The following is a 14,130-nucleotide window of genomic DNA, read 5'->3' as shown; positions in this document are numbered from 1 at the left end:
ATGTGCTGGAAATGAGATGTTTGAGGACAATGTGTGGTGTGAGGTGGTTTGATCGAGTGAGTAACGTAAGGGTAAGAGAGATGTGTGGAAATAAAAAGAGCGTGGTTGAGAGAGCAGAAGAGGGTGTTTTGAAGTGGTTTGGGCACATGGAGAGGATGAGTGAGGAAAGACTGACCAAGAGGATATATGTGTCAGAGGTGGAGGGAACAAGGAGAAGAGGGAGACCAAATTGGAGGTGGAAGGATGGAGTGAAAAAGATTTTGTGTGATCGGGGCCTGAACATGCAGGAGGGTGAAAGGAGGGCAAGGAATAGAGTGAATTGGAGCGATGTGGTATACCGGGGTTGACGTGCTGTTAGTGGATTGAATCAAGGCATGTGAAGCGTCTGGGGTAAACCATGGAAAGCTGTGTAGGTATGTATATTTGCGTGTGTGGACGTATGTATATACATGTGTATGGGGGTGGGTTGGGCCATTTCTTTCGTCTGTTTCCTTGCGCTACCTCGCAAACGCGGGAGACAGCGACAAAGTATAATAAAAAAATAATAAAATAATATATATATATATATATATATATATATATATATATATATATATATATATATATATATATATATATATATAAAACCTCGCTAATGCGGGAGATGGCGAATAGTATGAAAGAAAGAAATAAAACAAAAAGTATGCATAGATTTTGAGCTTTAAAAAAGTTTACATAACCAAAGATACTTCATAAAGTGAGTAATGTTTTCATCTACCTATGAACGAGACTGCCATGTTTGCAAAAGCCTGAAAGAAAATCTGCCTGCTAAAGCAGTGAAAGGGTCTGATGCATGTACAAGAGGCTACCAGGTTGTCATGCTAAATTTTCTACAGTTGGGAGCTAGTTTTAAAATATTCTTTAACATTTTGGATAACCAATGTGGCCTCTTGGGTATATGAAAGACAGTAGTTTGACAATGATATGTTTCCAATGAAGCAAATGTCAGTCAGCTGTTAAAAAGAACATTGCTAATGATCCATATAAAAAGGAGTGGTAAAAACCAGAACTAATGATGGAGACAACACTGCCATTCACAAAGTATACGTTTCAAAAATCAACAACAATCACTGTTGTCATTTTGTATCTATATCTACAATGCTATAATACTAGCTCTAACATAAATAAATTTCATGAGTGATATCTACCTAATAGAATATACAGTTTCAATGCAATGGAAAGCAAAAAATATGGCTGTGGTTAAATGAAATCCAAAACTGTAGAGGATAATCAAACAACAATGTACGATACTTATTCGTCTGGCAATATAGAAAAATAATTTACCTTCATAGCAAGCTGAGAAAAAAAAAGAGTTGGTTATAAATGATGACAGAATGACCACACACAGAACCCACTACAAAGATGAAAAACTCTAGAGAAAGAACTGCGAGAAATTTACCTTTTTGGTGATAGATGTAGACTTCTCTTGGGGTGGTATTGCCATGTTGGAGAAAGGAACCTCCATGGAGTACTTTATTGAGTGTAGAAGCTGTACCACCACGTTGCTGACATTCTTGAAGGATAGTTTTCTGCGGTGAGTTGACCCTAGGGCAGACCGAACCTGAAGAGTGTTGAACAGGAAGGGCTGCAGTGATGGAGATGATGGTAGTGTTGTTGTTGCATCACCACACATTGCCAAATAAATGGGTCATATGGTGGTGTTGGAGACCCCATCATAGTCATCAGAACAGGAGTCGAGGCAGTGGATATCAGTGCAGATCACACCACAAGTTGGCCAAGTTGATGGATGTGTTGAGAAAGAGAGAGGTGTGGAGATGGAAGGGCTACAAAAGGAAGGAGGGAGGGAGAAGTGAAGTAGGAGGTCCAGCCTCCATTGCCTTTCACATCACCTTCCCCCCTCCAATGCCCACCATCACCACAGAAACAAGAAGTAAGGTTAGTTACTGAATAGACACAGAAGCCCTACAAGCAAGTACTTTATTACTTGAGCTACAATCTACATAGGCACCCAACTACACATCTGTCAACACAAGCTTTTATTTCCCTGGAAAAACTGTGAGGTTTTCCAAGACTTATTTCATAGGATTGAGCTGAAACCTATCTAGTCATAAATTTCAGAGAAAAATTTTCAAGCATTGTTAGAATAAGATTTTTATTCTAAAAACCCTACAAAACATTGCACTGTATTCTTCTAAGTGAAATTCTAATACTTTAGCAAGATTATGCACTGTTCTGTACTGTACAGTGATTTTCATGTATACGAGCATTAATCTTGTGAAAATCAATTTCCCCATCTCTTTGTAAAGCCAGTCAAATAGAACAACCTTTTCATGTGCTTCCATTGCTTAATATCAATATCCTTAAGCATTCTATACTGCTTCATCAAACAGAATTTCATTTACTAATCAACTAAGTGTCTATGGTCAATCTATATTCTTGTTGTTACTGAATACAATGAAATATGGGTCACATATATCTGGATTCTTTCGATACCTTCTAGTCACTAGATTCTTGATACAGAGGTCCCTTGCCTCACATGTTTTTGCCAACTATGGTTTTGAGCATCCATGCTTAGAATTATGTATACCAGTTTGCCAACCATGGGATCAAGTGTAGAGTATCCACAGTTTTCTATGACACCACCAAAATGTTTTCTGCACATTGGGCGAGTGTTAAATGGCTGCAGGATAATTGCAATCCAGCCCAGAAGACCACCAATGCTAGGGAGAAGTGTCAAAACCTCATCATTTCTAGTAAGACATTTCTAGTAAGAGTTTTGAGGTAGCTGACTGCTTTGTTGGAGTATGGAGGTAAAGCATCAGGAATGACATACTGTGCTCACACCAAGACGTTCCAGATTGTGCATAATCTTTTGTACTTTTGTAGATCGAGCATGTTGTTTTTGAAGTACAAGATACATTTTTATGACCTTGGGAATCTTATCTTCGGGATCTGGGTATGTCCTTCGAGGCACTCACCCTATCTCCACATTTCCCAAAGGTCTTGTACACAGTCAATCATGTGGGTTTTTAGGAATGTAATCCATGTGTGTAGTGGCTAGCCTCAAAACTTGAAGAATGTTGTTCTAATGGACAACTAAATTCATTCATGGAAAAATATTTTACTTCATGGATTTCTTCATCCAACTGGCTATTCTCCTTCAATAGCCATATTCTGCAATATGCTAATTGCATAGGCTCACTCAGTAGCTATCACAAACTGTGTAACTTTATATTATCCAAAAAGAATGTCAGTCCTACTGATTTATCTTTATTGGCCCCCTTTCTCTTACTATTTCTGCTGCCATTTAACTAATTACCTCATTTATCAAAAATTTTTATTTTCAAGACATTTCTATCTACAGCACCAATCAATAGCAAATGCTTCAGTTATATAAAAGCCAAAAGAATGAGCATAATTCTCCTACAAATATTTTCAGATTTACTTTGCCAATATAATTCTTTAATATTCTGAATATGTGTGTACAGTCTGTTACCTTGTGTACAGTCTGTTACCAAAACATTTGGAAAAATGATGATATGTACCACCCTGATCTATGTACACAAACTTTTATATGATACTGATAAATAGAGAAAATGTATATCACAACTGGATAATTCTGCAACTTTCTAAAGAAGTTTTATATGAAAGTAAATATACATTGGATGTCATGCATTCTATGCTGAAGCCCCATGATTACCAAAAAAGCGGAGTTGTATATTACATCTATTACGTGTGTGAACAAAAACTACCAGTAATGTGCTTCTGTGAGGTATCACTAATACAGCTATAAAACTTTTCCCTCATTTCAATTTTTCTACATGACCATTATCACCAGATTCAAATGTCTGTTCCTTCAGTCATAAATCATCAAGTCTACATTAAGTGAATGCTTTCATTACTGATAGTAAACAATATGTCAAAGGCACTCTGACTTACATTATATATCAATTTTGTTTATGACTATTTTTGTGTTCTGGAACTCTACATAAACACTGGAAAAGACTCATACATATATTGTTCTTTACAGTAAATCCAAACTCTCCCATAAACATTCATTATGAAGCACATGAAATGGTTCTTTATTTACTTTTTAAAATAATTTGAGAAGGGTACTGACTGTAATTCCTTTAAATCTGTAATTCCTTTAAATAACCTACAACAAGCAATATATCACTGATATAGCTCAGCCCTTGGGGACATGAACCAAACGAAATTACGTTGCATTCTTAAATATGGAAACACTGACAAAGGAGCTACTAGAGAGAACTTATCTGAGTAAATCAAAATTTTATCTGCTAATTCAGCAATACTTTTAACAAGTACAGACTGGTAAATTTTTCCCAAGCATGTACATATAATCTTAACATATACTACACAGAAGTAATCACAGACCATTTTCCTGTGGCTGCATACACACCATACATGCAAACTATCATCTATATAAATATATATATATATATACATAGAAACAGAATGCCTACATGCAATTACTTCTAAATGCCATGCTGAAAAAGTATATTGTTCTAATTGCTTCTTATCAAATCTGTATATAATGCAGTGGCAAAGAAAGGAAAACAGCAACCAACAGCCAGATATAAGATCTAATATCAAGAGAAGTTTACTGCATTTCTGCAGCTTTCTATAAACTGCGTTTCTGCAGCTTTCTAAAATGAGTTCTCACTGAGACAGCTTGAAGAACCATATCTAGAGTTACATGTGAAACTGATACTTAAATCAACACAAATAAAAGTTTCTAGGGCATTTCAAACTACAACCAGCTTGCATGCTGTAACTTTATTAGTGCTACTATCTTTTTTATGTTCAAATATATTACTACCTCGCAAATGCGGGAGACAGCTACAAAGCAAAATAAAAAAAAATAAATATTACTTGAAGTACTTTCCACTTTAACTCAAGTTATCAAGCAAGCTATTAGTAATCATAAGAATGTGTAAGAAGTTTTCCTAAGAACTGGAAAAGAAATGTATATGGTATACACCATTCAAAAGCACAGAAAGCCAGAAAATATTTAAATGAAAAAGTTAAAATAAAATACAAACCAACAGGAGCCAGCATAGCCACCAATGGGTAATTATGTAAAGAAAAAACTCTCAAGTACCCAGCAAGCATGGATGTCACCAATCAGTGTAATATGAAAAAAAAGCTAACAGGAATTAAGGAAAAAACAACAATGATAATAAGTGACACAAAAACCATCCTGTGATGAATCTCTAATTTCTGGGTTTTGTAACACAAAATCTCATGAAGAACATAATGTAACTGAAACTGTTAACACTGCAGTTAATACTGGCATAAAAGGTAAATTCCATATCCTAAGATATAAATGGAAATAGAATTGTTAGTATTTAGTAAAAAAAAAAAAAGAAAAAAGAAAACATGACATAATATTGTGTAAATCAAAGAAGCACAAAAACAAACACTTGCAATATTCCAATGACATCACTAAGTGAATTGAAAAAGGGCCAATCAGTTAAAAACTATAGGTTTTGTAATCTGCAAAACTTTCTCTCTCCAAGGTAGTGTCCTGCTAGCATAAGATAGTCTCCAGAAATATACGGGGTTAGGATCATCTAACCCCAAGTCTGCTTGGTGAAAAAACACCAGCTTCCCCCTTTTCCCCACCCATCACCATCCTTTGTAACCTGACAGCTACGTAGTCTCATTCGAGGCCTGCCACAGGCCAATCAGACTGCCACAGAGATGAAATTGTTGACACTGGTTCTTGGATATGATTGCTATCTTATTTACAGGTTGAGGGTATCAACCCAAAAGTTGTCAAAGTAGAAGAGAGATTTTTTGAAAAAGGGGAGGGAAAGGCAAAACAGGACAAGGAGACCTGGAAAAAATGCTTATGATAAACTGTTTCAGAAAGGAAAGGCTTTCAGATTTCAATACCTAAATTTCTCTCCTCTGCAGGTTGTCTTGTAGGCATGAGAGCTATTCACACAGTGGAAGAGGTCCAAGCGATGATCCCCATTTCTAACGAGATTTTGGAGGGTCAATTGCTCATGAAGCCTACTACAAGGACCTCTTGATTTATGCATATTTGATTTATGCCATTTTTAGAATAAACTGCACAGTCCATTAACACCTATTCTTAATTCAAATGGGCTTAAGTTTGGAATAACATGATCATCACTGGGATCGCAGTGTGGTGGTGTGGCATTGCCAGTGTCATGTGAGAAACAAGCATACGAGTGGCATGGACACATTCTATAGCTGCAGGATACTGTATACTGCTCATGTTTTGCCCCCTTGCATCATGCCACCAAGTTCTTCTGGTAACAGTGGTGCTAAGAGGCATAAAGCCATCACCACTAAAGTTAAAATGGATTTGCTTAAACATTTTGGGAGAGTTGAACGAACAGCTGTACGCATGCCCCTGGACTTAGTGAACCTACTTTACAGAAATTCTGTGATTGTGGGAAGATGATCAAGGAGTGCCAAAAGTGGAACAATCAGAGCATTCAAGACCTCGTACTCCCAAAGTTGAATCATGGAGAGAGTGGAACACATGATGAGCACATGGACTGAACACCAAACTCATGAAAATGTTCTTCAGTATGCTTGTGATACTAGCAAAGGCCCAGAGTATATGCAACTGCATAGCAATGGAAGAAGAAGCAGCAAAGGCATTTCAAACAAGTCCTGGCTGGTTCATGAATTTTAGGAAACACCACAATTACCACATCAAGATGGCTGGTGAGGTTGCTCTTGCCATTGTTGCTGCCAAAAATTACCAAGGAACTCTCAAAATCATTACTGAGGAAGGCAGTTATTCTCCTTAGCAGATTTTTAAAATGGACGATACCAGATGATTCGGGAAGAGAATGTCTTTAAGAGCATATATTTCCCATTTAGAGAAGACTACATCAAGATTCAAAGCTGCTAAAGATAGACACATACTGCCTGTGAGGGAGAATGCCAAAGGTGACTGCAAGCTTAAACCATTAATGGTCTACCACTCAGAAAATGCTTGTCTTCTATTATTCTAATCCAAAGGGGTGGATAACAGGCAAAGTTTTTTGTTATTAATAAGCTGTAAAGCTCCAAGAAGAACTGAAGGAGTGCTGTGTGAAGAAGAATTTAAGTTTCAAGATCCTCCTTAATGATAAAACCCTTGGCAATACATCTTCAATGCAAGACCATAGTGGGAACATTAGTCTTTCTTCAGCCCAATGCTACAACTCTAATCCAGCTAGTGGATCAGGGGGATGATATCTACTTTGAAAGTCTACTACTTATGGGGAACTTTGCAAAGCTCGTGAAGGCTACAGAGAATGACTAGATGACTGTGAAAGAATTCTGGAAGACATTCACTATCAGTGATGCTTTTGTGGTCATCGATGAGGCCTGGAAGGATATTAAGTGTTTGTATGTACAGGGTGTGGCAGATGCTTTGCCCTTAGTTTGTTCATGGATTCCACGGTTTCGATGTCAACACCAAAGTATCAATAATGCATCCAAACACTGTGGAAATGGTGAAAACAGTCGGTTCTGATGAGGTTTAGAAGGGTGATGTGGAGAAGTTGTTAAAATCACATAAGGAACAACTCTGGAAAGATCTTCAGTTGAAGGAGGAGCACCAGGAGGAGGTGGTGGTAGCAGAAGAGAGAGAGAGGTTCAGCAAGTGCTTCCTCTCACTACAAAGAGGTTAGCTGAAGCATTTCAACAAACTGACCTTGCTCTTGCAATTTCTAACAAGGATGACCCTTACACTATATGGTAGATGTCATGTAATGTCCTAGCTGACATCAGGTGCTATAAAGAAATTGAAGACATTGAAGGTTAAACAGAGAACACTAGATTTCTTTTTGATGAAAAATGACGCCTGTAAGGAGGACCAGGTATCAACATGATGTGATCACTGAACTCATTTCACCGCTACCACCCCCCTTTCACAACTACAAGTCTGACCCAGATGACCCCCTTCCCTAGTAACTCCTTCTCCATCAGCACTACCAAGCAATTCAGGTACAGCAATAAACATAAGAGTTGGATTTAAACTTGTAATTTTCTGTTTTCTTTAACACGCTTGAACAGCAGTAAACGTAAAAGCTGGATTTAAGTTTGTCATTTTTTGTTTTTATTAACAGAGTTCATCATACTTTATGTATATAATAGTATTTTATATATCTTGATACAACTATACTGTAGCTTTTCACTGGTACAATATCTGGTACTCTCTTATCAATAACAAAACCCCCTATTCTGCATTACTTGGAGTAATCTACACCTTTTTGTTTTATATTTATTATTTTTATTTATTTTGCTTTGTCGCTGTCTCCCGCGTTAGCGAGGTAGCGCAAGGAAACAGACGAAAGAATGGCCCAACCCACCCACATGCACATGTATATACATACACGTCCACACACGCAAATATACATACCTATACATCTCAATGTACACATATATATACACCCACAGACATATACATATGTACACATGTACATAATTCATACTGTCTGCCTTTATTTATTCCCATCACCACCTCGCCACACATGGAATAACAACCCCCTCCCCCCTCATGTGTGCGAGGTAGCGCTAGGAAAAGACAACAAAGGCTCCATTCGTTCACACTCAGTCTCTAGCTGTCATGTAATAATGCACCGAAACCACAGCTCCCTTTCCACATCCAGGCCCCACAGAACTTTCCATGGTTTACCCCAGACGCTTCACATGCCCTGGTTCAATCCATTAACAGCACGTCGACCCCGGTATACCACATCGTTCCAATTCACTCTATTCCTTGCACGCCTTTCACCCTCCTGCATGTTCAGGCCCCCGATCACTCAAAATCTTTTTCACTCCATCTTTCCACCTCCAATTTGGTCTCCCACTTCTCCTCGTTCCCTCCACCTCTGACACATATATCCTCTTGGTCAATCTTTCCTCACTCATTCTCTCCATGTGACCAAGCCATTTCAAAACACCCTCTTCTGCTCTCTCAACCACACTCTTTTTATTTCCACACATCTCTCTCACCCTTTCATTACTTACTCGATCAAGCCACCTCACACCACATATTGTCCTCAAACATCTCATTTCCAACACATCCATCCTCCTGCGCACAACTCTATCTATAGCCCACACCTCGCAACCATGTAACATTGTTGGAACCACTATTCTTTCAAACATACCCATTTTCGCTTTCCAAGATAACGTTCTCAACTTCCACACATTTTTCAATGCTCCCAGAACTTTCGCCCCCTCCCCCACCCTATGACATATACATACAACACAATATTCTATGAAGCAAATGTAGAAATGTGTACGACTCAGCAAAACTGCTGAAGGTGATGTATGTAAATTGCAAATTAGGACATTATTCACAGTTTGTGCTAAAGGTCTGACTCATCTGAGAAAAAAATTTTTAATCAGCACATGCACACACACTTATGAGCCATGTCCTTCACTCTATCCACAGAATAAAATGTCAGAAACTCAAGGGTAACCTTTTACACCTCCTGGGTATATCATATGGGGTAGCTCTTACAACCTATGTAGATGGTAAAGGATGCATCTGAGTAGTTATTTAACCATTTTGTTCTTAATATAATCACTCAGGAAGCTGTCAAACATTTTTAAGCATAATGAATATGAAAAAGGAATAGCATTTTGCAACACATTAACTATTCCATGTAATGTTTCACAGTTTACAGCCTGTTACAAAAGTATGGAGTTTGCTATAAGGTGGCAGTGTGCATAGTGGGATGCTGTGATGTCAAGAGAAGGGATGAAATCAGCACCATATGGGTGCATCATTATGTTGCAGTGAGTAAGCAATCTTTATTATTGGAATGTAGATAGTATACTACAGTGGCATTTGGTTTGGATAAAGAAATATAACATGTGGGCCCTGTTAGCTTTCAGCAATACTTATAGTATGAAAATGGTTGCCACTGCATGTTAAAAAATGTGATATATATGAGTACATATACATACATATACATATCAACATATATACATACACATACCCAGACATATACATATACACATGTATATATTCAGACTTGCCTGCCTTCATCCAATTCCTAGCGCTACCCTGCCCCAATGGAAACAGCAACGCTGCCCACTGCTTCTGAGCAGCAGCATGAAAACAGACAAAAAAGGCACACTCTTTCACATCCAGTCTCTAACTGCTCATCTGCAATGCACCGAAACCACAGCTCCCTATCCACATCCAGACCCCACAGATCTTTCAATGGTTTACCCCATACTTTTCAGATGCCATGATTCAGTCCACTGACAGTATGTTGACCCCAGTCTACCACAGCATTCCAATTCATGCTATTCCTTGTAAGCCTCTCACCCTCCTGCATGTTCAGACCCTGATCGGTAAAAATCTTTTTTACACTTTGGCTAGGCTGTATCATTGCAAGTACAGCCTCATCAATTTACTTCTCACTCCAAAGGAGTCTGCATTTTCCCACACCTGGAAGCAGCACAGCCTTGGATTGCAGGAACCTTTAGAAAGGTCATGGGTAACACTAACACCCTTTCGTAAAAACTAGTCCTGGGGTAATCATAAATAAAATAAACATATGTGTGGTTTCAGAAATGGTAGAGGATGTGTGGATCAGGTGTTTGCTTTGAAGAATGTATGTGAGAAATACTTAGAAAAGCAAATGGATTTGTATGTAGCATTTATGGATCTGGAGAAGGCATATGATAGAGTTGATAGAGATGCTCTGTGGAAGGTATTAAGAGTATATGGTGTGGGAGGAAAGTTGTTAGAAGCAGTGAAAAGTTTTTATCGAGGATGTAAGGCATGTGTACGTGTAGCAAGAGAGGAAAGTGATTGGTTCTCAGTGAATGTAGGTTTGCGGCAGGGGTGTGTGATGTCTCCATGGTTGTTTAATTTGTTTATGGATGGGGTTGTTAGGGAGGTAAATGCAAGAGTTTTGGAAAGAGGGGCAAGTATGAAGTCTGTTGGGGATGAGAGAGCTTGGGAAGTGAGTCAGTTGTTGTTCGCTGATGATACAGCGCTGGTGGCTGATTCATGTGAGAAACTGTAGAAGCTGGTGACTGAGTTTGGTAAAGTGTGTGGAAGAAGAAAGTTAAGAGTAAATGTGAATAAGAGCAAGGTTATTAGGTACAGTAGGGTTGAGGGTCAAGTCAATTGGGAGGTGAGTTTGAATGGAGAAAAACTGGAGGAAGTGAAGTGTTTTAGATATCTGGGAGTGGATCTGGCAGCGGATGGAACCATGGAAGCGGAAGTGGATCATAGGGTGGGGGAGGGGGCGAAAATTCTGGGGGCCTTGAAGAATGTGTGGAAGTTGAGAACATTATCTCGGAAAGCAAAAATGGGTATGTTTGAAGGAATAGTGGTTCCAACAATGTTGTATGGTTGCGAGGCGTGGGCTATGGATAGAGTTGTGCGCAGGAGGATGGATGTGCTGGAAATGAGATGTTTGAGGACAATGTGTGGTGTGAGGTGGTTTGATCGAGTGAGTAACGTAAGGGTAAGAGAGATGTGTGGAAATAAAAAGAGCGTGGTTGAGAGGGCAGAAGAGGGTGTTTTGAAGTGGTTTGGGCACATGGAGAGAATGAGTGAGGAAAGATTGACCAAGAGGATATATGTGTCGGAGGTGGAGGGGACGAGGAGAAGAGGGAGACCAAATTGGAGGTGGAAAGATGGAGTGAAAAAGATTTTGTGTGATCGGGGCCTGAACATGCAGGAGGGTGAAAGGAGGGCAAGGAATAGAGTGAATTGGAGCGATGTGGTATACCGGGGTTGACGTGCTGTCAGTAGATTGAATCAAGGCATGTGAAGCGTCTGGGGTAAACCATGGAAAGCTGTGTAGGTATGTATATTTGCGTGTGTGGACGTATGTATATACATGTGTATGGGGGGGGTTGGGCCATTTCTTTCATCTGTTTCCTTGCGCTACCTCGCAAACGCGGGAGACAGCGACAAAGTATAATAAAAAAATAATAATAAAATGTACAAAGGTACATACAATATGGTACACACAAAAATATAATATCCTAGACACAAATCAATTTCACAACAAATTCAATTACAAATAGACATAAAAGTGAAAGAAAAAGATGATAATTTCTTTGCTTTTTCTTTTGTTTGTTTTTGGTAGCAGCATGTCTTGACAGTTCCTAATCCTAGAGAAATGTGAGCTTTCTGAGGCCAAGAGCCATAGGGTACAAGACGTCATCTCTGTGGCAGTTTCTGATACTCTGGGAAAGCCAGAATGACTAGGCAGCTGCTGTCTAGTTTTGAAGGATTACAACAGGTGGGGAAAGGCTATGTGCCGCACCAGACAGAGAGGTTTAGATGGTCCTAAGCCTGATAGCTCCCCAAAAATATCTTATGCTTGTGGGACAATATGCAGAGGAGAGAAACTTGAGCTTTAACCCTTACTACAAGTGTAAATACAATTGTTAACAAAAATCAGATTAAGAAACGAGGTCACTGGTATTGAGATTCAGCAACACGTGTTTCTGGCTAGTTCACAGTTTTCAAGAAGTTGGTGTAATGCATTCTGATACATCCATAAATAGTTTGTCCAAACAGTTACAGCCACAATTAGTAAAATTTTTTGCTGAATATAAAAATTATCTGTATCATACATGAATCCCCCCGCACACATGCGAGGTAGCACTAGGAAAAGACAACAAAAGCCACATTCATTCACACTCAGTCTCTAGCTGTCATGTATAATGCACCAAAACCACAGCTCCCTTTCCACATCCAGGCCCCATAAAACTTTCCATGGTTTACCCCAGAAGCTTCACATGCCCTGGTTCAATCAATTGACAGCACGTACAGTCCGATATACCATATTGTTTCAATTCACTCCATTCCTTGCACGCCTTTCATCCTCCTGTACATTCAGGCCCCAATCGCTCAAAATATTTTTCACTATCCTTCCACCTCCAATTTGGTCTCCCACTTCTCCTCCTTCCCTCCACCTCTGACACATATAGCCTCTTTGTCAATCTTTCCGCACTCATTCTCTCCATGTGACCAAACCATTTCAATACACCCTCTTCTGCTTTCTCAACCACACTCTTTATATTACCAGACTTCTCTCTTCCCTTTCATTAATTACTCGATCAAACCACCTCACACCACATATTGTCCTCAAACATCACATTTCCAACACATTCACCCTCCTCCGCACAACCCCATCTATAGCCCATGCCTCGCAACCATGTAACATTGTTGGAACCACTATTCCTTCAAGTATATCCATTTTTGCTCATTGAGATAACGTTCTCACCTCCCAGAACCTTCGTCCCCTCCCCCACCCTGTGACTCACTTCCGCTTCCATAGTTCTGTCCGCTGCTAAATCCACTCCCAAATATCTAAAACACTTCACTTCCTCCAGTTTTTTTCCATTCAAACTTACCTCCCAATTAACCTGTCTCTCAACTCTACTGAACCTATAACCTTGCTTGTATTCACATTTACTCTCAGCTTTCTTCTTTCACACACTTTAACAAACTCAGTCACCAACTTCTGCAGTTTCACACCCAAATCAGCCAGCAGCTCTGTATCATCAACGAACAACAGCTGAATCACTTCCCATGCCCTCTCATCCACAACAGACTGCATACTTACCCCTCTCTCCAAAACTCTTCCATTCACCTCCTTAACAACCCCATCCATTCTTCGTCTGCTTCCCAGAGCTACCTCATTGATGCGGGAAACAGTGATTAGGTATAGTAAAATAGACAATATTTTTCCTCATCATTCACGCCCTCCTCTTATCATCTATTATTTGTAAAGAGAAAAAAAATGCTCAAAATCACAGTTTCCAGTCAACACCATTTGTACTACATAAAAGGAGTCCACTGATGTGCAATTCATCTAAATCCCTAAGTTACTTCAGCAGTAACCCTAAATTGGAACTTTACAATGAAAATGATAAAGCTATCTGAGAGCATCAGTTTTGAAAAAGATGCTGTGGAGTCTATGAATGTAGAGCAGAACATCAAGCTATGCTGCAGCATGGAGATGACCACAGTAAATGAAACCAATGGAAGAAAAATATTTCATTCACTCATACTATGACCAGGGCCATCTGGTCAACTTCTCTAACTCATGTCTTGAAAAAATTGTGGGTTCATATGCATAAATGTTT

General features: G+C 39.1%; 1 protein-coding gene across 6 annotated transcripts in view; it reads right to left on the bottom strand.

The window, feature by feature from the left end:
* The window catches only part of LOC139750214 (adenylate cyclase type 1-like), an 836,862-nt gene that overhangs the window by 316,553 nt on the left and 506,179 nt on the right, over positions 1-14,130 (bottom strand). For 4 of the 6 annotated variants that reach the window (XM_071664687.1, XM_071664693.1, XM_071664690.1 and 1 more), the window contains exon 10: positions 1,439-1,624. In XM_071664687.1, the coding sequence (XP_071520788.1) occupies positions 1,439-1,624 (186 nt within the window). The remainder of the gene's footprint in view (positions 1-1,438; positions 1,625-14,130) is intronic. The other 2 variants (XM_071664688.1, XM_071664692.1) reach the window with 1 other exon arrangement.

The sequence above is a fragment of the Panulirus ornatus genome, chromosome 9 (assembly GCF_036320965.1).
Source record: "Panulirus ornatus isolate Po-2019 chromosome 9, ASM3632096v1, whole genome shotgun sequence".
Lineage (NCBI taxonomy): Eukaryota > Metazoa > Arthropoda > Malacostraca > Decapoda > Palinuridae > Panulirus > Panulirus ornatus.
Note: the sequence above shows the minus strand (reverse complement) of the source record. Positions and strands in the feature narration are given on the sequence as shown.